The sequence below is a fragment of the Pteropus alecto genome, unplaced genomic scaffold (genome assembly GCF_000325575.1).
Source record: "Pteropus alecto unplaced genomic scaffold, ASM32557v1 scaffold25, whole genome shotgun sequence".
NCBI lineage: Eukaryota > Metazoa > Chordata > Mammalia > Chiroptera > Pteropodidae > Pteropus > Pteropus alecto.
The window spans coordinates 7,040,101-7,066,770 of NW_006441955.1; the positions used below are offsets into that span (position 1 = coordinate 7,040,101).

The 26,670-nt window shown below is 33.3% G+C and overlaps 1 protein-coding gene across 1 annotated transcript in view; it reads right to left on the reverse strand.

Annotated features, from left to right (window-relative positions):
- Positions 1 to 26,670, reverse strand: part of USP24 (ubiquitin specific peptidase 24) — a gene marked incomplete at its 5' end in the record, with an annotated part of 122,963 nt that overhangs the window by 86,936 nt on the left and 9,357 nt on the right. Inside the window, 6 exons of the mRNA XM_025051992.1 lie at positions 1,945 to 2,010; positions 2,352 to 2,387; positions 3,375 to 3,497; positions 4,192 to 4,335; positions 7,663 to 7,730; positions 9,041 to 9,206. Coding sequence (XP_024907760.1) covers positions 1,945 to 2,010; positions 2,352 to 2,387; positions 3,375 to 3,497; positions 4,192 to 4,335; positions 7,663 to 7,730; positions 9,041 to 9,206 — 603 coding nt within the window. The remainder of the gene's footprint in view (positions 1 to 1,944; positions 2,011 to 2,351; positions 2,388 to 3,374; positions 3,498 to 4,191; positions 4,336 to 7,662; positions 7,731 to 9,040; positions 9,207 to 26,670) is intronic.

The following is a 26,670-nucleotide window of genomic DNA, read 5'->3' on the forward strand; positions in this document are numbered from 1 at the left end:
TGCATTGGAAATTAAAAACACTGATAGCACTAACCTGAAAAGATGTCCAGGCTACAACGTTAAATGAAAATATGCTTCTAGGTATAGCTTGATTACAATTTAGTCTTAAAGAGAGAAAGATCATGCACAACATGTTTTATATAAATTTAGGAAAAAGTCAGAAAGGCTATGCATTAAATGCATAACCATTTCCAGGAGGTAGGTGTATTTGTGGGGTAGGGTGCAGGAAAGGTGACTTTCATTTCTTACTCTGTATAGGTTTTTTAATAGATTGTGAATGGTTTATTTCCCCCTAGTAGTTTTCATATACAAAAATATTTAATGTGAATATAAACGTTAATATAAAATGAATACATTTACTTGTACTCAGTCTCATGGCCTAAATTTATTCTGGGACATAGTCACCTTTTTAAATAGTCAGAAATCAGGCATTTCTGATATTTTAATTATTTTGTTTACTAAATTAGAGTCTTAACTTTGGAATCTCTTTTTCCTATGCCTGAATTTTATCATTTTCTCAATACAACCTAAATGATATAATTCTGTATCAACCACAACAAACGACAGTTGCTCTGGAAAATGGTCTGACCTAAGAGAAAAATCTTGAAGGAACCTTTAAACTCAAGACATTTGATAATAATGAGGGTAAGTCCAGATTCTTATATATGTATCTAGCCTTAGCCAGTTTTCATCCGAGTAGGGTAGGAACTTTAGGTTGCTCTGTATTTTTCTTTTTAAAAAATTAACTCTGTAGGAAAATAGTGTTTTAATCTTTTTTAAAAAATTAAGTTCATTTCTGATACTACCCAATGATGTATACAGCCAGTTCTTAAGAAATAAGTATGCTGGATAAAACCTTTTATCTGAACAGGTTTTTGTTGTGCTTTTTAAATCACTGCTTATTATCTTCCAGGTCAATAAGGTCATTTCTAACATACTTTCAGTGGGGATTAAAATGACAGTCTAACAGCCTAGTTAATGTTCAGGGAAAGTGGAAGAGGCTCCCTGGTAAGTGTTAGTGGAAATATTTATGATCTGGCAGACATGTGATCTTTTAAGGATAAAGAGAGTGGCAAGAAAGGGTCAGCCTAGCACCAACCATACTATCAGCCTCTCTCCTGGACTGTTATTTCCCGCATGCAAAGAGGGACCAAGGGAGTTAGCTGATTAATCGTGGTCTCACAGAAATAAACGCTACTCTAAGCAGTTTGTATCTCTTAAGTATATTATTTTACCACATCATTTTCTGTTCTGATCAATTTATAGTAGCTAACACAGTATCTTATACATGGAAAGTACATAGAAAGTAGTTTTTAATTGAATGGTTAATTAACTAGAGAACAGAAGAAAGTACTCTCAGTTATAAACAGGTCAGCAGTCTGTGAAAAATTAACGATTAAGTTACTCCTCTAACTGCAAGGTTAAATTTTTCTGAGAAAATGAAGTTGACGTGAAAAGATAATGGTATTGCACCTGAGGGATGATTCTCAACTCCTGTTACAGCTCTCTGTCAGTCTATGAATCTCTGTAATACCAAAAAGCTTACTAAACAAACTTAAAATATTTTATTTGTGCTTGGTACTATAAAATAAATTCTGAATTAACTGAGGCCTAAAATTATTATGTATACGCACTTGCCACATTTAGCAACTGTCCTTAAACAGCAAGATAATTTCACATAACCATTACAGATTAAGAGAAAAAAATACCTTATGATAAGGGAAATTAGTGAGGGAAAAAAACTTTAAACACTTTATATTGAAATTTGGTTATTATGATTAAGGGTAAACATTTCTATGGTTATCAGAACCATGAAAGCTGCTTCTGTAAAGATTAACTTATACTTTAACATTTAATTTAATGTATCCAGACTAGGTACCTTGGGTTACATACCAACCCCCTAAAAAGTGAACTACATCAGGCACATATAGTGGTTTAACTTACCCCAAGTTCTATATCTTCTGAATGGAGCTTGGCTTGAATTGCTGCAAATCCACCTAATTCTCCAAACTGAAAAGAGAAAGATACAAATTCATTTTAAAATGCTACACATTACTAAGTAAGGAACTAAGGCTAACATTCTACCCCATCAGTGTGCTCTGTGCTATCGATCTTGAGTCATCGCAAAGATAATTCTAATGCTCCTGTGATACACTGCAGGAGATTTGCTAAGTCCTGAGATTGCTGTTCATCTGTATAAACGGCATGTATAAAAAAGAGGAACTATAAAATCTATCTCCTTAGGAAAAAATTCTGACTATTCTCTGCAGTTGTCATTTACTTAAAATACCAAACTCTAAGAAATCATTAGAAAATGAAAAAACATGACCAAATTAATAAAAATTGTATACCTTATTTACCAAATCCACGACCCATCCATGAGGTTCCTGAGAAAAGAAAACAGAAATTGAGATGGCAATAAAAACTTCCTCATTAATCCTAATATTTCTTTTATTCTAAACAAAAAGTTGGAGAAAAAAGTATTAACATTTGAAAAATATTTTGAAAGTTTTTTCCAAATGTTTCTTAATGAGAATCTTTGACATAACTATATACAATTTTAGGAGTCTGTAAGTCTGTATTATAACTACACTCATTATTATACTATAATATTTTGTTTTCATATTTCCTCCACTATGCTGTAAGTTAGGAACCATGTCTTATTACTCTTTATTTTAAGAACCAGGACTTTTAAATTTATATCTCCAAAATCTAGAATAATGACGGATACATAGTAAAATGTTCAATAAATGACTTTTGAACTACCTCGGCTTGTGCTAAAGCAATGGGCACGTTTTCTATCTACTAAACTGACTTCTTTCAACTGTTCCTCAAAAACCAAACAGTATTTGATCAACGGATTGTTTAAATTGTGTACTCCCTGTGGGTATAATGCTACTGGCACATTGTAGGGCTTTAAATATAAGAAAAGATATTGGTTCTGTGCCTGGAAAAACGAAATTGTTAATGCTTACATAGTTTAAAAGAAAATTATACATGAGACTATTAGTTTTTTTTCCTAGGTATAATTAGTCATTTTAAATGATTTCAAATGCTCTAGTCTCTCAAATATCTCTAAGAAACTGGGACATCCATTAAACTGAGTTCTCAGAATTCAATAGGGCACTGATGTTAGGCAGTCATCATTTCACTAAACATTTCAAATCTAAAATTGTTCATGATGTTAGTTAACAGCTATGGAAAAATACACAATAGCTAAAAAAAAGTTAAGCAGTTTTACGAGCCATATGGAATATCATATCTGTCATTTTTCATAGACTTTTAATCCTTCCATGTAAATTGCCATTTTTGTAGCACAGAAAATCTTTTTCAATATATTTCTCTATAAAAACATGAAACAAAACTATATTTACCTTTTGGAAAGTAGATATAGGTGAAATAGCAAACATATTTCCTTCTCCAAACACTTCTGCCCAATTCCTTTGAGACACTTTCATTCTGTTTTTAAAATGGTATTCATTATCAGGATTGAAAGCCTAGATTCAAAGAGAACAGAGAAATATTAGTATTAACTATTTCTATAACAACACATATTAATATTAGACAAGACGATAAAAATGTAGCCTTGAACCCTTTCATTAACGGAATGTTTCAAGTATCCCAAAAATGCATATTCTTAGCTGGTGCAGAGGAGCAAACCACTAAAGTGGTGTTCGCCTGTCCTGTTCAACATTTGCTGTGAGTTAAGAGAAGGAGGTAATAGGATGAGAGGTCTGATTCAAGGCAGGGTGATGACACTGTTCCAGACATCCAAGGGCTGCCACAGGTAGAGCCGGGCAGCAAGGCAACGAAGACGGAAGTTAGGAAAGAAAACGAGCTGTCTTTTTTCATGTGCTACTGTTACTAGTCAGGGAAAAAGGCCAGAAAGCAAAACACATGCATACCCTATGTGAAAGTATTTATGATGTAAATAATTAGGGAGATATAAAGGAAAAATATTTAATCAGTCTAAGAGTTGAAAAGGCTATTAAAATTATAGAGGTATTTCTTTAAAACTGAAAACAGAAAGGTAGCTCTACTTATAAAATGAAAAGCAAGGACCCTAATAGCTAAGTTAACATCTTTAATGATAATATCATTAGCACTCACTACTAAGTACAAGTCAGTGGACAGTAAATATTTAAAAAAAAATCAAAACACAAAGTACTTCATATTTTAGAGATACTATACCATAGTAAGCACACCCAGGAGACCAATGGGAATTGGATCTTGTTTTATTCTCTCTGCAACCAATTCTATTAATAGCATTAACATATTGTAGATTCCTTCGTGAATTTCAGTACCCCACTTGTGAACAGCACTTGATGTCAGGAGCTACAAAAACATAAAGGGCAGTTTAGAGTTGAACTTGAAAAGGAAAAAAAGCTTACAGTTTATCAGTTCAATCTCAAATAATCAAGAGATTATTATCATAATACTTACTTTTATAATACTTGCTTTCAAAGACCTATAACTGTAGTCCATCTACTCATTCATGTATTTCACAGTCAACATTGAGTTTTGTTTTTGAACTTTAATTCCCTTACATTAAAGAAATTGGTTTAAAAGAAAATTATTTGCTTCTCTACTTTTCATTATTACTAATGAAGGTTAAGTGGTGTAGAGAAAGTAAGAACCTGAGATCAACTCCTGGTCCTACTGTTTTCTAGCTGTGTGGCCTTGGACAAATTTATCTGAGTTCTCAAAGGCTCGGTCCTCTCATCTCTAAAGAGGCAAAATTCCTACTAACTTCATATCGATGTTATGAGTACCAAAAGATATAACAAGTATTTTATAATTAGTAAGGTATTATTATTAATATATCTTGGCTGTCACCATTAACCAATATCCCTGGAATCTAAGAAACAAATATTATATTTCATGGATGCTAACATATACATTCTTTTTATTTTTTTTTTTTTTTTTTTTTGTATCTAAGAAACAAGATTGCATCTTTCCACCTGTTGAGCAGATGACAGCAGGACTCTGAATATGAAAAATATTTAGAAATGTCCTAATAATCTATTTTGCTTATTATTTGCCTTTTTGGTATGTATAAAACTAGTATTCAAATTTTTTAAATGTTTCAGTAAATCTAAAATAGTACTAAGTGATAAGGCAAAGTACCACTGTTTACTTTGTAGCTATTTTTCTTAAATATAAGTATGAAATATTAAAGAATGGTACACCTTATACTCAGATAGCATCTTAGATTCATTAAAAAGGAGAAAGAAAGCACACAGATGAATCTAAAATCATCATCATTGGATTTACCCAGTCCTCAGTCTTTTAGTCCTAGAGAAGTCTAATTCAGGAACTACTGCCAAAACAGGGTATGAAAATATCAAAAGATTTAATAAAATAATGGCAAATTGATATGGTGGTTTCAAGTTTTTCTAAGATTTCCCTTCAGAGGGAAAATACTGTGCAATAAAAATTTCATCTTGGCTACATCAAGCAGCTCTTAACAAGAGCAGCATGAAAGGGCTCAAACTTGTTTAGCTACAGAGGAAAACCTCAGTTCCAGATTTTTAAAATAACAATTAGCTGCACTATTTGCTCAAATGAGCAATAAACATAAGACTAATTTTATATAAGTCAAGGAGTTACTATTTTTTGCAGGAGTATTTTTGGCCTTCATGTATATTCTTACTATACTTAAAAATTAAATTAAAGCAAAGTGCAGCAGAGATTAACATTTAAGAAGCTTCATGGTGACTACAAAAAAAAATGTAGGTGGATTAAGCACCACTACCTCTGTTGCCATCTCATATTCCCAGTTTTTACTTAAAAAATGGAGTTTTGTCTTCCTTCTAGAAAAAGGAAGGACAGGCAGTGCCTGGTGGGGAAGATGGGCACATGGTTTAACCATAACACTGCACTATGGCCAGGCTTAAATTTTTTTCTCTGCCTGAACATACTAATAAAGAATCCAGGTTGGACTGAAGGTGGAAAGGTAAAGAAAGTAGAAATCACAACAAAGCTCCTTTGGTGCACCTTATTCTTACAAGTGCTTATTATTTATACCCTTACTTCTAAAAAAAAATTTGAGGAGGCTTTTAAGAAAAGGAGAGTTATTATAAAAAAAAATTGCTAAGGAAACCAAGACCAATTAAATAAAATACTATTGAGTTTTCTGACAGCCAAGTCTAAAGGTACACAGAATTCTGCAGTTCTGACTTAAAAGAAAGCATGCCTTTTTGACAGAGAGAACCTTTTTAATAGCTCTAAACGCTAAGGTAATTTAACATAGACATTTATACATAAACAACACTGAACAACGTAATGCAGTATAACTTTGTGTTCATAGTTTTACAGAAAAAAACTCACACAACCCCTTGACTGATTATTATACTATTACCAACAGCTGAGGGCATAATATAAAACAGTTATCTGAAGCATCTCTGTATAGAGTTAGAGCATTCTATTCCAAATATGCAACCTGATTGGACACAGGACTCTCTGGATTTGGAAATCATCAACCTAAAGGTCTTTTCCTTACGCTAATAAATTCTCTTCTATGACATGAATAAATCTGTATTTTTTCTCTCTCTGTAAATGTATGCATACATCATAATGTCAGAGTATGTTACATATAAAAATCCTGCTATTTTAAAAAAGTTACTATAATTCTTAACAAAATTCTTAAAAGTTTAAAAAAATCTTAAACTAAAAGTTAGTTGAGTTCATCTAAAATGAAGATAAATCTCAATTTCAAATAATCCCTGCCCAAATGACAATTTAAAAAATTTCTCCTTTTTTTCAAAGATGAAGCTATTTCTATTCCTATAGTTATTTTTTAAGCCTTGAATTAAAGGAAATTTTTCTATCAAAATGGTGGTGAGAATGATAGCTTGCAAATAAACAGTTTATTTTACTGGGTTTTAAGATAAATACAAACTTCACCCATGTTAGCTCTAGTGCCTTACTTGCATATAAAACAAAAATGGAAGTCAAAACCATAAAGGACAAGACAGCAGGAGACACATTTATTTATTCAGCAAAGATTTACTGAGCTCTTTCTCTGAGTTAGGCTGGCTATATGCTGGGGAAAACAACAGTGTCTATGACATTGTCCCTGCTCTTCTGGGATGTCTGGAAAAGGGATTCTTGCTTGAGTGAGAAACGCAAGTCTTATGATCTCCTATTCTCACTGTTAAGAAAAATTGATTTATAAGACTTGTGACCAGAACAGGAGCAAGTGTATCACTCTAGTTCTGATAAAGATGCTACCATCCACATGTCAATTTGCCAATAATAATTAATCCAGTCAAACTTTCTGTAGTTTAAAATGTCTGCTTCTGTCTCCGTAGAATAATCAGTATTAATGGCTTATATTTGATAAATAAATATTATTATTGTGACACTTATATAAATAATAAATATTTAGTAAGATGAATAATCTCCTAGAATAAACTCTTAACCTTAACAATTAAATTGAAGAAGTAAAAGTGACAGTCAACCAAAGATATGTGTAAACATTTAAATACAAAAGAAGTAAATCATTTATAAGCCCCAAATTTAAAGCTACTTTTTTCATTTTCTTGTATTCCTCAGTTGAACTAGATTCATAAACTGGTCTCACACATAAACTAAAACAAAAAACTTGTTCACCTTCACCCCTAACAACAACAAAAAATCAAAAAAGCACATTTTTCTTACCTTTTTAAATGCTTCAGGCATACACCTATCCATAAATCTTTTACAATTTTCATCAGACTCGGAAAGACCTTAGTAAAATAAATGAAAAGATATGCCTTATTTAGATTTTAAGTAGTCTGTAGAGACCATATGTATCACTCCAAATTCATGCATCTGGAACTATTTATTATAGAAACCCTGATTCCTAAGGGATTATTAAAAGCAGAATATATACACTCTGATTAAGAAATAGGCTAAGAAACACAGTATTAAATTATTTATTAATGGCATTATTTATTAATATTTAATTATTAATATACATTTGTTAATAGAATAAGTACTAATTAGAACTGAAATGGTTTCCATGTCAGAGTAACTTCAAATGATCTAATAAATAAAATACCAACAGCAACTACTTACTCACCATAATTAGTTTTTTAAACAGCTTTATAAAAACACAAATATTCTCAATAAATGCAAAAATCACTCTTTTTCCCTCAAACAAACTGATGACCTCTGTGAAATAAAATGCACAGAATTGTGCCTGGCACATAGTAAGTGATAAAAACTTGCTAAGTGAATGAATGAATCCACTGTAAAATTATCCTTTGGAATACATTAAAACAACGACAACAACTCTATAACAGATTTGCATATCATTGGGAACACTAAATACGTTTTTTTTTTCTGGACCCACTGCCTAGCATAGTACCTACACCCTAATGGACACTCAACAAACACTGCTGCTGAGAAGCCAGTAATAAAATACCATAAAATTGCCTATTACAATTAAATCTAATCCTAGTCAAAACATTTCCTCCTGATATGTCTCATATTTAATCGTGGTAGTAAACTATGCACGCTTTTAATGAAAAAAAAAAAAAATCATAGAATAGTGGCCCAATTCTCATTTCATAATTGAATTCAATATGAAAAATAAATGATCTTCTCTTTAATATATAGTACAGAAGCTTCCTTATATTGACACCCATTCTTCCAATCTGTGATATTAGTTTAATATTTGTAAAGCACTAAGACAGTGCCAAGCACCTTAAAAAGCACAGAATATTTGTTAAATAAATATTACTTTTTCTTAAAAAAAAAAAGGCACTGAATTGAGACTTAATTTAAAATGCTCCAAACTTCTGTAGAAATAATTAATTAAAATTTCTAGAAAGCTTTCCAATTATATTTTAAAGAATCTTGTACTGTATTAGAGCTAGATGAAAATAGCTGATTTAATTCAAAGCTTTTATTCTATATGGAATAAACAAAGACTAAGAGAGTAGACGATCTAAGATTATACGGATAAGCAATGACAAGAGCTAAGATTAAAATTAGGCCCCTTATCCAAAAAAAAAAAAAATCTCCTCATGTGTCCTGGAGTCTGAAAACTTACCTAGTCTTGCTAGGTAGGTAGATGCCAGTAGGCATTTGCCTAGTGATTCCTCTCGCTTGTAAGGGATGGACCAATGATCAGTCAAAACACGGCTTTCCAGTTCATATAAATTTGTTGTAGGGAATTCAATTCCTTCCCCTGAGCAGTTTCCATTTTCATCATTCTTCTGACAAAAAGGGATTATGGTAAAACAGAAACAATAATAGTTAGTACTTTAAAAATTTTAAATTTAACACATCGGACGCTTAATCAATGTTAGCTATTAATACCAATAATGTAGATACCACATTTCTTTCTCATAATCACATCTTTCACCCAGATGACCTCAAGTACTCTCAACTTTCATCACTGTGGCATCCCTACTCCCTCTGAAGGTGAGATCAACTCATTCTTCAAAAATGAATTCTCTCAATCTCTCATTATAAAATGTCAAACCTACCTTCACCTACAGCCATCTTATCCTCTCCCCTCTTTTTTCACTGAGAGGACAAATTTCTCCAAAGAGTTATCTGTATTTGTCATCTTTATTTCCTCGCCACTGACTCACTCCTGACACTCCATCGATACAAATTCCAAAGTCCCCACTCTCCCACAGTAGCTACTGTTAAGGTCACCACTGAAAACTATATCATTAAATCCAATGAACATGTTTCAGTCCTTATCCTACTTTTCAGGAATATCTGACCTCTTGCCAGCTCCCTCATCTTGATATGCTAGATTCGCTTCCCTTACTTCCAGGACAGCACACTTCCCTGTTCACCTTGTGGGTCTGGCTGGTTCTATTCTATTTCCCTTTCTGGTATATCCTTCCCCTTCTAGCCATCAAATATTGGAGTTTCTCAAACCTCAGTGCTACTCTCTCTTCTCCTCACTGTTCTCCAACCCAGTGGATGGCACCACATTCATTTAGCAACACAGCCAGAAATCAGGGACTCATTCTTTAAAACCTCATTCTCCCATCTCCACTCCCAACACCAGGTGACTAGACCATGTAAATTTCTCTCAAATCCATTTACTTCTGTCCATCTCCACAGAGATGCCACTATTCCTGAACTCGTTTTTCTGCCATGTTTAACCTACTTAACTCCATACATCTGTAACTTTTTGAGAAGCTTTTCTAGATCTTCTAAATTACATCAAACTTCTTTATTTTATACTCTTACCATTCTGAACTTTTCCTTCATAGCACTACAGATATAATTTCATATTTAACTGCGACTTAGTTTATGTTTGTCTCTACTAGACCAAGTTCCATGAGGACAGGAACCCTGTTTTTGATCACCTCTTTATCTCTAGAACCTAGTACCTAACACAAGTAGATATTTAGTACATACTGTTAAATGGAAAAATAATTCATGTAAACAAGGTTTTGATTAATGAAGCAATTGCCAAAGTCTTCATCAGTTCTCACTATGCTAATCTGTAATAAAGCAAACTGAAACCCTCCTCCTAAACTGTCTAATATTTACTCTAGTTTTTTCAGAAACCCAAATATTTTCACAATTCTCCCCATAATTTAATCATTACAAAATAAATTCACCCCATTTAATAAGTCACCTTTAGCCTCAATGAAGAAAAAAACCATAAATATAGAGCAGTGATGATAAAAGCACATAGAAGACAATTTCCAATCTCATATGAATGATATCTAAAGGAATGCAACACATTATTTCTTTTCAGGTTCCTGTCTAAACTGGGATGAAAATAAGACAAAAAACAGCAAGATGAAAAATAAGAATGGAGAAGACGATGTAAATTGGGGGCGAAGAGTGGGTGGAGGTGGATTAAGTAAGTTTAGAATACATATAGGGCATACTCAGTTTCCAAAGTATAACACTTTTCAGAAATGCAATTAATAAGTTCTGTAAATAAATCAATTTTACTTAAAGGAACTGGAGACACCCAAAGAGTAAAAATTTAGAATAGTCTCAAAACTGTACACTTGCTAAATGCTTCAATTTATTAATGCAGGATAAAGAAGAATTTAGGCATATAAAAACAAATTCAGATGGATGATGGCTATACCTCATTACTACAGAATATCTACTCTTAATTCCTATAGGGGTTAATAAACCAAATCATATATAAATTCATCAAATGTACCCAGCACCTATTAAAACTAAGAGCTTCTGAATGAGATTACTGCTCTAGTAAGAGCCACGAGAGTTTACGTCCTCTCTCAGCTTTGTGATGTGAGGACGCAAGGAAAAGTGGTCAGCCTGCAATACAGAAGAGGGCCCTCACTAGAACTCGACCACACTGGCATCCTGATCTTGGACTTCCAGCCTCAGAATTGTGAGAAATAAAATTCTGTTGTGTAGACATCAAAAAACAAACAAAACCCCCCAAAAGCTAAGAGCTTCCTTGGGGCGGGGGTGGGGGAGATCCTTAACAAAATTTGTAACGAGACAAACATCATGTGCCTTCTGAAGTGGTGCACTGTTAAGGGCACGACACTTCTGTAGTAGTCCTGCCAAAAATGCATAACCTGAATCTAGGCATAAGGAAACCCCAAATCTAAAAAATATCACGACGATATTCTTCAAAAATGTCAAAGTCATGAAAGACTGAGGGAGACTAGACAGACACATTAAAAGCAACATGGGATTCTGGATTAGCTCTTGAAACAGGAATTTTTACTTGCTTCAAAGGACTTTAGTACTTCTTGGCTTCAAAGGACTTTAGTACTGGATCAATATTACTGTCCTGATTTTGATAATGTACTACGGTTACACAAAATAATATTTTTAGGAAATGCACACTTAAGTATTTAAGAGTTAAGGGCATCATGTCTATATTTTCAAACAGTTCAGGAACAACAATAACAACGCACATACACTTTTACATACACACGCACAATACATATGTATGCATATTTAATACATATATATGGAAAGAGAAAATAATAAAGAGAATTTGATAATTGACAATTGAAGATCCTGAATAAAGGTTACATAAAAATTCTAGATTTATATAAAAGTTATATAAATAATTCCAGATTTACACAAAACTATTTTTGCAACTTTTCTGTAAATCTGGATTTCAAAATTAAAATAAAAACAATTTAGTTGGATGTATATAAGCATAAAATTTTATAGCCAAATAGAACCTATGAGAACATTTAATATTTTACATAGAAGAATCTAACGAATTAAGAGAGGCAGGGACTCACCTAGAGTGGTGTGGGTAACCTCACAGGGTGATTTGACCATAAATTCCTAACTGGGCAGGTCATGATGGGTAGTGACGCCCCATCCACATAACTTCTTTACTAAACCGGCTTACCTTTGCCATAAGCAAGACTTTTCCATTGTTTCTGTGCATCTAGGTTAACACACCTTTGAAATGTCCCCTTTCAGTTCTCTCCTACTAATTTGTGCTGTAATCCAATCCCTGCCTTGCTTTCATCCACCTTCATGTAATCTTCCCTACTTTCCTTCCTTAATTCCAAATGCTTAATAGAAACTGCAAACCGTTATTCTCAGGAGTTTCTAAGATCTTGCTCCTAGTTTGGCTCAAAGACAGGAGTAATGGTATAATGGTAAAGACAGAAGAAAAAGGTATAAGACATAGAAAACAAATAGAAAATGGCAGATGTAAATCTTGTCTTATTAAATTATAATTATTAGTAATATGTTAAATGTAAATGGATTAACCCCTCCAATCGAAAGGCAGAGATCTGCAGAATGGGTTTTAAAAAAATGATTTAACTATATGCTGTCTATAACACACACTAGATTTAAAGAGACAAAGAGGTTGAAATAAAGGAATGTTAAAAGATATATTGTACACACATAAAGGAGCTAGAGTGGTTATATAAGCATCAGAATAGATGTTAAGACAAGAAATGTATTACTAGAGATAAACAGGGACATTTCATAATGATAAAAAAAGTCAGTACAGCAGGAAGATAAAACAAAAGGACGTCAAAAGATATGCCATGAAAACAATAACCAAGAGAGCTGAGTGGCTACGCTAATAATTTCAGAAAAAAAACAGACATGTAAAAATTTAGAGACAAAGAAGAATTTTTAATGATAAAGGGTATCAACATCAGGAAGACATAACAATTATAAACATATATGCATCTAACAACAGAAAGCTAAAATACAGGAGGCAAAAACTAACAGAATTGAAGAGAAATACACAATTCAAATAAAAATAGTTGGAGACCTCAATACCTCACTTTCAATAACAGAACTTGGTAAAGGTCAACAAGGAAATAGAAGAGATAAACAACACTACAACCAACTGTAACTAAAATATATTTAAAGAACACTCCACCCAATAATAGCAGAACATATTCTTAAGTGCACATGGAATATTCTCCAGGATAGAGCATATGTTAGATCTTAAAAAAAAAGCATCAGTAAATTTGAAAGGATTAAAATCATATAGAGTATGTTTTCTCTGACTAGAATGGAATGAAATTACACATCAATAGCAGAAGGAAATTTTGGAAATTCCAAAATATGTGAAAATTAAACAACATGCTCCTAAATAAATAATGGGTAAAAAAAAAAAAAAATCAGAAGGGAAATTAGAAAATGCTTTGAGATGAATGAAAATTAAAATACAACATAACTTATGAGATAAAGTGATTAGAAGGAAATTGTTTTTAAAAAGAAATACTTCAAGTCAATAATCTAGCCATGTACCTTAGGGAACTAGGAAAAAAAAAAAAAGAGCAAACTAAATTCAAAGCAAGCAGAAGGAAATAAAGATTAGAGTGAAAATGAGATAATTAAAAAACACAATAAATGAAACCAAAGGTTAGTTCTTTGAATAGATCAACTAAATGGACAAATCTTTAGCCAAAATGACTAAGAAAAAAGACTTAAATTACTAAAATCAGAAATGAAAGAGGGGATATCAATACGGATCTTACAGAAATAAAGATTATAAGAAAAGCTATTGACAATTGTATCCAACAAATTAGATAATCTAGATGAAATGGACAAATTGCTAGAAAGATATAAAGCACCAAAACTGACTCAAGAAGAAACAGAAAATCTGAATAGACCTATACCAAGTAAACAGAATGCTTTGTAATCAAAAGCTTGTCACAAAGGAAAGCCCAGGACTAGATGCCATTACTGGGGAATTCTACCACGTGTTTAAAGAAGAATTAATATCAATCCTTTATACTTTCCAAAATAAATAAATAAATAATAATAATAAATAAAATAAGAAGAAAAAAAGAGGAACCATTTTAGCATGTTCCCTGGTGGCTCTAAAGTACTTAGAATGGCTATCATCAACAGGACAATTAATAATAAGTGATGAAGAGGTTGTGGGGAAGAAAGAACCTTTGTGCACTGCTGGTGGGAATGTAAAATGAAGCCACAATGAAAAACAGTATGGTAGTTCTCAAAAATTAAACAGAATTATCATATGACCCAACAGTTCTACTTCTGGATACATATCCAAAAGAATTAAAAGCAGGGACTTGAACAGATATTTGTACACCTGTGGTTATAGTAGCATTATTTACAATAGCCAAAAGGTTTCAGAAGTAACTCGAGTGTCCATCAATGAGTGAATGGATAAATAAAATGTGATATGTACATATAATGGAATGTTGTTTAACCTTTAAAAGGAAATTCTGATACACGCTATAGCGTGTATGACATTTAAGACGTTATGCTAAGTAAAATAAGCCAGTCACGAAAGGACAAATATTGTATGACTCCACTTACATGAGATACCTAGAGTAGTTACAGAGACAGAATGGTGGTTGCTAAGGGCTGGGGGCTGCAAGGGAGAACGAGGAGTTATTTTTTAACAAGTACAGTTTCAATTTGAGAAGATGAAAAAGTTATGGAGATGGATGGTAGTGATGGTTATAGGAAAATGTGAATATACTTAATGACAGAAGTGTATACTTAAAAATGGTTAAAATGGTGAATTTTATGTTAAGTATACTTTGCCACAATTTAAAAAAACAGTCAAAGATATCATAAGGAAAAAAGAAAAAAACTACAGACCAATATCCTCACGAATACAGACCGAAAATCTTTAACAATAAACCAGCAAACAGAATCCAACAATACAGTCTTAGCTGCCTAATGACATTTCAGGCAACGATGAACTAACTGCATTTCGATGGTGGTACCACATAGCCTAGGGTTATAGTAGGCTATACCATTTAGGTTTGTGTAAATGCACACCATGATGTTTGTGTAACAATGATATCGCCAATAACACATTTCTCAAAAGGTTCTATCGTCATTAAACAGCACATGACTACATATAAAAAGGATTAGGCACTATGACCGAGTGTGATTTATACCAGGTATGCAAGGTTGGTTTACTATGCATGCAAAAAATAAAAAAATAAACAAACAAACAAACAAACAAACAAACTACAGTAAAATAAAAGACAAAAAACACACAATTATCTCAATAGATGCATAAAAAACTCACAAAATCCAACAACTTCCCATGATAAAAAAAAACCTCAACAAAGAAAAAATTTTCTCAACCTGATGAAAGACATCTACAAAAAACCTACAATTAATATTATACTTGCAAAAACTGAATGTTTTCCTCTAAAACCAGGAACAAGACATGTTTGTTGTCATAGCTTCCATTTAATACTGTACTGGAGTGTCTAGCCAAGGCAATTAGGCAAAATAAGAAATAAAAACTATTCATTCAAGTCAAAAAGGATGAAGTAAAACTATTTCTATTCACTGATGACATGATCTTGTTATACAGAAAATTTTAAGGAATCCAGGCCACGCCCCCCTAAACCCTACTAAAATAAATGAGTTCAGCAAGGTTGCAGAATACATATATAAAATTCAATTGTATTTTTATATACTAACAATAAACAATCCCAAAATAAAATGAAAAATTTCCATTTACAATAACATCAAAAAGAATAAAATACTTAAGTATAAATTGAAAACTATAAAACAGTATGGAAAGAAATTAAAGAAGACCTAAATAAATGGAAAGATATCCTATGTTCATGGACTGGAACTTAATATTGTTAAGATGGCAATTACTTCCTAAATTGGTCTACAGATTCAATTCAATCAGCATCAAAATTCTAGCGGGCTTCTTTGTAAAACGTGACAAGCTAACTCTAAAAAACTCACATAGAAATGGAAGGAATTTTGAATAGCCAAAATAATCTTTAAAGAGAATAACTAAACTTTGAGGATCTACACTTTCCACTTACAAAACTTACTAAAAAGCTATAGTAATCAAGACAATGTGGTACTGGTATAAACAAAAACATACAGGTCAATGGAAGTGAATTGAGATTCCATAAATAAACCTTTATATTTATGGTCAATTGATTTTAAATAAGGATAACAATCCAATTTAGTTAATCTTTGACAAGGCATAAAGGCAACTGAATTGAGGAAGGTTAGCCTTTTCAACAAATGGTGCTGAGACAATTGAATATACACAAGCAAAAGAATAAAACTGGACCTGTACCTAACACCATTTACAAAAATTAACTCAAAATGTAAACACAGGAGTACATCTACATGATCTTGGAATAGGCAATTATTTCTTAGGATTCCAAAAACACAATAACAAAACAAAAAAAAAAGATACATTTAAAATTTTGAGCATCAAAATTAAAAACTTGAGCATCAAAGAACATCATTAAGTGAAAAGACAATCATAGGAGAAAATATCTGTAAATTTTATATCTGTTAATGAACTTTTATCTAGACTATAAAAGAACTCCTACAACTCAAAAATAAAAAGGCAAGTAACCCAATAAAAATAGGCCAAGGATTTGAATGGACATTTCTCCAAAGAAGACACACAAGTGGCCAACAGCACATGAAAAAATACTCAGTATCATTGGTCATTGGGGAAATGCAAATCAAAAGCATAAGATACTTATCAGTATTTATCAGTAATAAATATTGCTGAGAATGTGGAGAAATTGGAACATTGATACATTGCTGGTTGAATTATAAAATGGTACAGCCTCTTTCCAAGACAGTGTGGCAGTTCCTCAAAAATCAATCAGTTACCATAGGACACAGCTACTCTATTCGTAGATGTACCTATGAGATACACCTAAGAGAAATGAAATATATGTCCACACAAAAACTTATACATGAATGTTCAAAGTAGCATTGTTGATACTAAATCAAAAAGTGGTGAAAGCCAAATGCCAATCAAAGATGATGAATGAATATAATGTGGTATATCAATACAATGGAATATTTTTAACCCTAAAAATGAACAAAGTACTGACATGTTATAACATAAATGAACTTCAAAAAATATTATGCTAACTAAAAGAAGCCAGACATAAAAGGCCACATATCATATAACTCTATTTATATGACAGACATAAAAGGCCACATATCATATAACTCTTTATATAAATATTTATATAAATATTTAATATAACTTTATATAAATAGAGTTATATGATATGTGGCCTTTTATGTCTGGCTTCTAGAATAGGCAATCCACTAACAGAAAGTAGATTAGTAGTTGCCAGAGGATGGGAAGAGGGAGAAAAAGAAAGTGACTGTTAATGAATACAAGGTTTCTTTTTGGGGTGCTGAAAATATTCTAAAATTAAAGAGTGGTGATGGTTGTGCAACTCTATGAATGCGCATTTTAAAAGGGTGAACTCTGGCATGTTACTTATAGCTCAATAAAGTTATTTTAAAAAGTGGATTAGCAAAAATAAGTTCAACGATTATAGTCACTAAACATAACTGAGTATATAAACGTCACAACTAAGAATTTCAAAACAGAGTTGTACCTAATTATCTATAATAAAAATAATACATAGACAATGTTAAAGCAGCAATTTAAAAAGTAATATATGTAAGACTTAAAAGGTGAAAAATCTCCTGCTGCCTCCTAAACAGTTAACATTCTTGGTTTTGAAAAAGGAGAGCATGGTGAACACCAGGGTTAATGAATGATACAGAGCAGCATTACATTTTGAGGAGGGTGCTGCCAATATAAAGAAATAGGGAATCACAGGAGAGGAAATAGTGACATGAACCCATACTTGGGTTGGCTTAATATTGTGAGTCACCACTTTGAGTAGAGCCTGTCCTTGGCAAAAATTACATATTGAGCAAGAGAACACATGCAAAGCAGCTCAAAACTGTTCTATTACAAAACAGCTCCCAATTGAAATAAGGCTTTTAAAATGAACTCTGGAATGTAATATACTATTTTCTCATTAGATGCCAAATCCAAATGATATCCAAGTAACCATTAATGATCTCTGATTCTAAATTGATTAGAAACACATTTATCAAAAGCTCACTATGTTCCAGACAAGGTGCTTAGTGTTGGGAACAGAGATAAGGACATGATTCTTGTCTTTAAAAAGCAGGGCAACATGAACATACAGAAGGGGAGGATCCAAGCCGCTGTGGCTGTCGTGCAAGCATGAGGAGTGGAGATGAGTATGCACACAACTGAAGAAGTTTAAGAGAAACAATATTCAAAAGGCAGAGGGTGACAGAGTGTATTTTTTCGACACCAGTATTACTTTATTTTTCAAGTATATGAAATAATAAAACTTCAATGTTGTCAGACTTTTTGACTACACGAGGCAATGTCTTTACTTTTTACTATGATATTCCATCAATTTCATTTAAAATTTTAAAATAATTTTAAAAAGTGTTTTACAATGTTAATGTAAATTTAGCATTTGTTAGAGATGCACAATGCTATCACTCAAGCAGAAGAGAAACTGACCTTGCAAACAACTCTTGAATGCCACTTTAACCTGAAAAATTTCTAATAACACTGAATCTTGTGCATTTGGTCATCTAAGAAAAATAATAGATGAGTCAATGTGTTAAACTGTGATTTCTGAATTAGCCAGTTTAGGATTCAAATAAAAATAATTAACACTGTTGGATACACAACTTAGGCTATTTACTATGTATGTAATCTTACTTATGCTTATGGATACGAACAAAAACATAAACAAAGTCTAAGTAACTCCCATAATACTTGATAGTGTCATAAACATGGTAGGAATTCAAATAGTTCTGATTATAATTTCATCTACTGGCAAACTGTTCAGAAAGCTTATTATTTACTTAAAAAGGTCACTTAGTACTTTTATTGTTGGAAATGAAGTTTTTCATGGAATTGATAAATGCTGTTACTATAAAGTATGACTCTACCCCCACAGAGTTTAGCACAGATATTTGGATTTAACACGAAGATTGTTTTGGCAAAAATATTTTTCTGCATGATCCCTTTTATATTTATAATGATGTATGTTCATATGTCACTACCTGTATCTTTGAAACTTATCTGTTTGAAAAATGCTGAAGAATCAATGTAAATACAGGCAATACCTTAATTGGAAGTTGAATACACAAAACAATGTAATTTACTTAACCCTTCGAAATGTGTTTTAAAATATCACATAAGCTTTTAAGTTAATAATAAAGTTTAATATTTATTTAGAAAACTACCTTCGAGTTTTTTAAAAATGAAAACGAACCCTTTGCTCTTGAACTAAACAAGGATATAGTATTAAAATGTAAGCCTTCCTTGTTTAAAGAAGCAAAACCTACTCAAGTGGGTACTGCCTGTTAGTTTAGAGATAAGCTCCTGTCTGCCCAGTGACTCAACGAATACAGATAAAGAAAATTATTCGGCTTAATGGATAAGAGACTGCCAATGTTGCTTAAAATTTAATACTAAATTCAATTATTTAACTATTTTATTAGCCAAAAATGTATTCAAAAGAGCTTCTAAATTTCTGATTAATGTACAGAAAAATGAAGATGCCAAGTTGATTTCTCCATGATGATTTTAAATGGACTTGTCTATTACCTAAAATAAATAATTAGTAACATATATGTCAAATGCTGGAGGAAAAACATAAAAACGTGAACATTTAATTCCAAGTCATTAACTTATAATAATGTTCATTAAATCTTAAAACTGTCCATCTTATTTATGAAACATTTTTCAAAGCAATTCAAAGAGTTATATGCAGATCTGATATTCCTTCTGTTATTTCAGACTAGAGAAAATGATTCCTAAAATATTGCTTCTTGGAAAAGTAAGACATGATGGACAAGTGCAGGCTGTCCCAAGTTACTAACATACATTGTGTCTCAAGCCTGTTTGCAAATTTTCTTGGAATTCATATTCATTCCATGTTATAAGTAGTAGATGATTTCCTAACATTCTTCTACGAAAGCTGACATTTCTTATGCTCCCTTTTTTTCATAACCCTTGGTGGTCATTCATGTATTTATACTCTATAGAAACAAGGTTACCATGAGAAGTTGTCTTATAATTCAAAGGTGATATCTTACATATACAATTTATCCTTTCATTTAGATTTAAGGTTTGAGACTTACAGAGCACTGATGCCAGGAACAAAATGTAGGTAGCTGAAGGAGACTTTTCAGTTTCAACAGCAGGAAGGAGAGATATGGTAAAAGGGATTTCGATACATTCAGATGAGAGAAAAATGAACCAGTAGCGAGAGGAGAACTAATATACTGAGTATTAAGCTACCATGTGTCAGGAACTGTGCCAAACTCCATGAGGCAAGAATTATCATCTTCATTTTTTAGACGGGCAAATGAGGTTCAAATGAATCACCCACTCAAAGTCATATTTCTTATGGTCTTTAGCCTAAAAAACATTCATTCATGTGCTCAGAATGGAATGAGAATTCAAGTCAACGTTTCTCCAAAGCTCAGGTTTTAAGATTAAGCGCACTTGAAGGTATCCCCATTCCTCTTAAAACTGGTAGAATGGCACAGTCCCAAAAACAACCTCTCATGAATGGAGTTAAAATGTTTTTATAAAAACCAATCAAACAAACGAAAAACTTATATAATGTACCCTAAACCAAGATTTGGGAAAGTAAGAGAGGACTGACTACCAATTAAAACTTCTTTTTCTTCCAAAGCACTAGTATTTCTTAATCCATTAATATTCCTAAAATTCTAGATAAGGGGTTATCTAGCATAAGCAATTACCTTTTATTCGTAATTTTGTTGAAATTTCCTTTACCATATATTCCTATATGACAGATCTAAATGCTGATTTGATTCTGTCACCACCACAAGTTGACCTTGAATAAGCTTCTTAACCTCTCTATGTACCTTAGTTTTCTCAATAAAAAATAGAGAATAGTGTTTAGTTTGTGGGATTAATGCAGATGAGAGATAACCATGCAGAGGGCAAACTACGGCAAACAGGCACATCATAAACAGTAGCCCAGACCTCTCTTCAAGCTTCAGATGAGTGTTTCTATCTTTTGTCAAACTGTTCAACCTCGGAGTCCCAACAGCACTTTAAATTTACGCTATCCACTGAGAACCATGTTCTGCTTCGAATTTGTTTCTTCTCTAATAGTCCTAATCTCTGAAACTTTGTGTCATTTTCCCAACCAGTTGGTCACAATACCAGAGTTTTTCCTGAAAAGTCTCTCCACTGCCTTAGCTGAAGTCCCAGCTATATGTTGGTTATATTGCTGCTATACTCTTTTAAGTACTGTCCCTGCCATCATTCTATCTTCACTCCTGTGCCCCTTCCAAAATGCCACCAGAGTAATCTTTCTTTAAAACACAAAAACTGAACCAAACCAAAAAAAGGAATCTGATCTCGTTACTCACTTGCTCAGAAAACTTCATTAGCTCCCAGCTGTCTATAAGTGCCTAGAAAATAAAAGTAAGTTTCTTGCACAGGCATGCACAGCTCTTCACCGATCTGACCACAACCTACAAACAACCTCAATGAACTTCTCAGGCACTCCTGAGTATACAAGGCCTTGTCATGAAGCTAGACATAGCTCTATGCTGTTTCTCTGCTTAGAATGCTTAGAATGCCCTTTCTCAGTCTAATAAATTAATACTTGTTCTTTGCTATTGACTGAATGTTTGTGTTCCTCCAAAGTTCTTATGTTGAAACCTAATCCCCAATGTGATGGTATTTGGAGATGGGGCCTTTGGGATGTGATTAAGTCATGAGAGCTCTGCTTTTATAAAAAAGATCACAAAGAGCTCCTTTGCCCCTACCACCACATAAAATTATAGTGAGAAGACCATCGTCTATGAACCAGGAAGTGAGTCCCCACTAGAGGTTGAATCTGCTGGGCCCTGACCTTGTATTTCCCAGCCTCTAGAACTGTGAGAAATAAAACTGTGTTGTTTATAAGCCACCCAGTCTATGGTATTTTGTTATAGCACCCCAAACAGACACAAAACCAGTTCAAATTATATCTCTTCAACAAAATTTTCAAGATTCCTCCTGGCAAAGTAAGGTATTCTGTCTTTTATTTTTATAGAGAATTTTCATTCAGTATTTTTCAGCAGTTGGAAATACATTAATGAAAAAGACAAACACATTCTGCCACTGAAGCTTGGAGAGATACTATTCACAGAAGACAAATAAGAGATTACAATTTCTTGTAAGGAGTACGTTATAATAAGTGTTATAAAAGTACGTAGGAAGGGGAACCCATGGAATATTATTCAACCTTAAAAAGGAAAGAAATCTTGTCACTTGCTACAACATGGATGAAACTTGAGGTCCTTATGCTAAGTGAAATAAGCCAATCACAAAATAACAAATACTGTATGATTCCACTTACTTCAGGTATCTAAAGTAGTTAAATTCACGGAAAGAAAGTAGAATGAATGGTGGTTAGCAGGGGCTGGGGGAAGGGGGAAATAAGTTGTTTAATGGGTACAGAGTTTCAGTTTTGAAAGACAGAAATCTGTTTCACAACAATGTAAATATACTTAACACTACTGAACTGTACACTCAATAATGGTTAAGGCAGTAAAATTTATGTTATGTGCTGAACACGATTTTTTAAAAATAAGAAGGGGACCCAGCCCAATCACGGTCAAAGGTAACCTATAAATGAAATGACATTTAAGCTAAGACCTAAGTAGCATCTAACTTCTTCACCATAACTTCAAATACATGGCTAAGTTTTTCTCTCAGTCCCCTTCTTACCTAGCCCATCAGTAACATCACAGCTGACCACTCCCTCCTGCTTGCAACATGTCCTTCACCTGGTTTCCAGGACCGAGCCCTTGCCTGGTCCTCTTGCCTTCACCAGCCACTCTTCAATCTTCTTTGCTGGTTCCCCCTTATTACTTGGAGCCTAGTCCTCAGACCTCTTCTTTACATACAACTCCCTTGCAGTCTCACTGAGTTGAATCTAATGAAGTGTTTCTCAACCTTGTTTTCATTATTACTCCTTCAAGGAGCCTTTTAAACATTTTTTTTTTTCCTCTCAATCATCCCATCTCCATTAATTGAAATAATAAGGAATAAGCCTGTGTTGGGTAGGGTTGAGTTTTGGAGCAAACCACTGTTAATACCTAAAACCTTTTTTCACCCCAAGAACCAATTTTTGCCCCATTTGGAGTGCTATTGGCCTTGATGAGAGATGGTATTTAATGATTTTAAATACCATCTCTAAGCTGAAGGCCCTCACATTTTAGCCCTTATCTCTTCCCTAGACTCCACCCATCTATCCAACTCCCTCTTCGATACCTCCGCTAAGATATTTAATAGGTGTCTTAAATTAACACATGGCAAAACGAACTCCAGACTTTTCAACCAGATCATGCTACCTCCCTGTTCAGAGCCCTCAACGTCTGCCATCCTCTTTCAGACAAAAAGGCATCATTACAGTTGTCTACAAGGCCCTAGTGAGGAACCACCCTCTTCTTCACCTCTCATCTCATCTCCCACTTTTCCCTTCCTTAAGTCCCAACCATACTGGCCACCCTGTAGCTCCTCAAAAATGCCAGCCTTGCTTCTACCAGGGCCTTTGCATTAGATGTCCATACAACGCAGGATTCAGTCAAGTACAGCCCATGGCTTCTCTTTGTAAATAAAGTTTTATTGGATCACAGACCGACTTACTAGTTTAAGTAATCTAAAGCTGCTTTTGCACTATAATAGCAGAGTTGAGTGGCTGCAATGAGACTATATGGCTTGCAAAGCCTGAAATATTTACTATCTGGCCCTTTACAGAAAAAGTTTGATCCTTGACTTAGAGAGCTTTTCCATCAGATAACCCTGCACTTTGCTCCCTCGCTTCCTTCAGATTTTTGCTCAAATATGACCATCTCAGAGAAGCTATGAAAAACAGCCCTGTCATACCTACTCCCTAGTCCATCATGATCTCCCCATCCCACTTCCTGCTTTATTTTTTTTCTATAGCACTTATCATCTGATATTCTACATTTTATTAGTTTATCTTGTTTGCTGTCTGTCTCCCCTATCCTAGAATACAAGCTCAACAGGGCAGAACTTTTGTTTGTTGCATTATTTCCAATAGTCCCTAATACAGAGAAGGTTCTCAATAAATATTTGATGAATGAATGAATTTTAAGCACCTAATAAATACTTAGAAATGAAAGAGAAAGGAAAGGGATTTTAGGCAGTATGCGTGAGGGTCTGCCACTAAAGAGAGAGTGTGGCATATCCATAACATCAAATACTGAGTTGCATTAAATTTGATCTATTTACAGGTTTGGTGCCCCAATTAGACTGTGTTACTTAATGAGAGGAGCTGTATCTAATTCTCTATTCTACTTCCAGTATCTAAACTTTTATCCGATACCTAAATCTCTTCTAACATCCTCAGAAATATCCTAGAGCCTCTGCCTAAATATGTCTAATGATCAAGAGCTTATGACATTTTGAGTTTGCCTGTACTTTTTTTTCAAGTGAAAGCTCTCTATTAGCTGTATGATTTTAGACCAAGGTATCTTAATCTTTGCACTACTGACATTTTAGGCTGGATAACTTTGTGTTGAGGGGGCAATTCTGTGCATTGTAGGATGTTTAGCAGCATTCCTAGCCTCTACCCACTAGGTGCCAGTAGGACCCCCTAGGTGTGACAACCAAAAAAGGTCTCTAGATATTGCCAAATGTCTCCTGAGGGCAAAATCACCCCTGGTTGGGAACCACTGCCTTGATATCTCCATACTTCAGTTTCATCTACAGATGAAAGATCATCGATTAAAGATGACTGAAAGTACAGTCTTAATAAGAGGGAACAAATTATGTCATGAAAGAAGTTAATATTTTTGTTGTTTTCCTTATTACCTTAATAGATGATAAAACTTCCTTGTGTAATTTAAATGGTTCAATTACATAATTATTTGAAAACACAATAAGAAAACTGGGTTGTTTACAAAAATATATCAAAAGACTAAAAAGATGTAAAGAATATTCTAGAACCTACATTAAAGAAGCATGATGATCAAAGGCAGTGCAAAATCTTTGATTCAATCCTGTTTTGTTTTTTTTTTTAATGTCTACAAAAGATATTTTTGGTATAAGTGGAAACTCTGAATATGGACTAAATAATAGAGAATATTAATGTATCACTGTTAAATTCCTTTGGTGAGATAACGGTATTGTGGTTCTGTAGGAAAATGTCTTTGTCTCTAGGAGATTCAGATTGAAGTATTTAGGAGTCAAGCTCCATGATATTTGCAACTTATTTTCAAAGGGTTAAAAAAAAAAGTGTGTGTGTGTATGTGTCTTTAGAGACAGAGGGGAGATAAAATATGACAAAATGTTTGCAAATGTTCAATCAAATTAAAGGGTATGCAGGTATTCTTTGAACTATTCTTTCGACTTTTCCATAGGTTGGTAATTGCTCAAGATAAAAACCTGGGAAAAATACATCTAGTATATAAATCAAATTATATCCACGTTGAATTTGCAATTGACCACAGAGCGCACACACACCCCTTTTCTAGCACTTTATTTAAAGTACTTTACCAATACTTTCACTCTGTCAGAATTTTCTGGGATAGCTGGAGGCCCTGCTGGGAACAAGCTATTCTGAAAAAGCAACCCAAGTGATTCTGATCTGGTGCTGGCCATTCTCTACTCACTCTTCAGAACCACTGCAATAGGCTGTGAACTCCTTAAAGGCAGAGACTGTGTCTTAGCAATCAGACACCAGACCAGAGCCAAATGCATTCAATAAATATTTGCTCAGTGTTGAACAAATGGCTCCCATATACTGTTTCCTTCCTCCTCTTACTTCTCCTCTATACACCTTTTTCTGAACACTGGGGTGAGAAGGGAGGGTTAAAAAATTGTGTCTCAATGGCTTTACTTCAAAATAAACTCACTTGAATTAATTGTAACATCATTAATCATTATTACAATGATAAGTGAAACAAACAAATAGGACAATCCAAAACAAAAAAACACTAAAAATAATTTTTCTCTTTTAATTATACTGTAGCATTTTCACTTCCTTCTCCAAAAATGACAAACTCCGCAAATCATCTCCTTACTGTAGTATAACGCAACTATGCCATGTAACTAAGCTATATTAAAAACAGTCCAGCAAACAAATAGTATTATCAAAGGCTAAATAAAGTTTTGTTTCTTTTAGCATCTATTATATCCTTTCCTGTGTACAATATTGTTCTATGTGAGCTGCAGGAAAAAAAACCTGTGAAGCAAAGGGCGTGGTACTGAATATCAAAGTTCAGACTTAATGTATTTTGTCCAAAATGGTGCCCATTATAAAGACATTGGCAACAGTTCTTAAAAAGTTCCTTCCCACAAACTGTAAAATACGGTATATACCAGTAGGGAAATTTGCTATAAGATTACCAAAACATTTGTTACCTTCA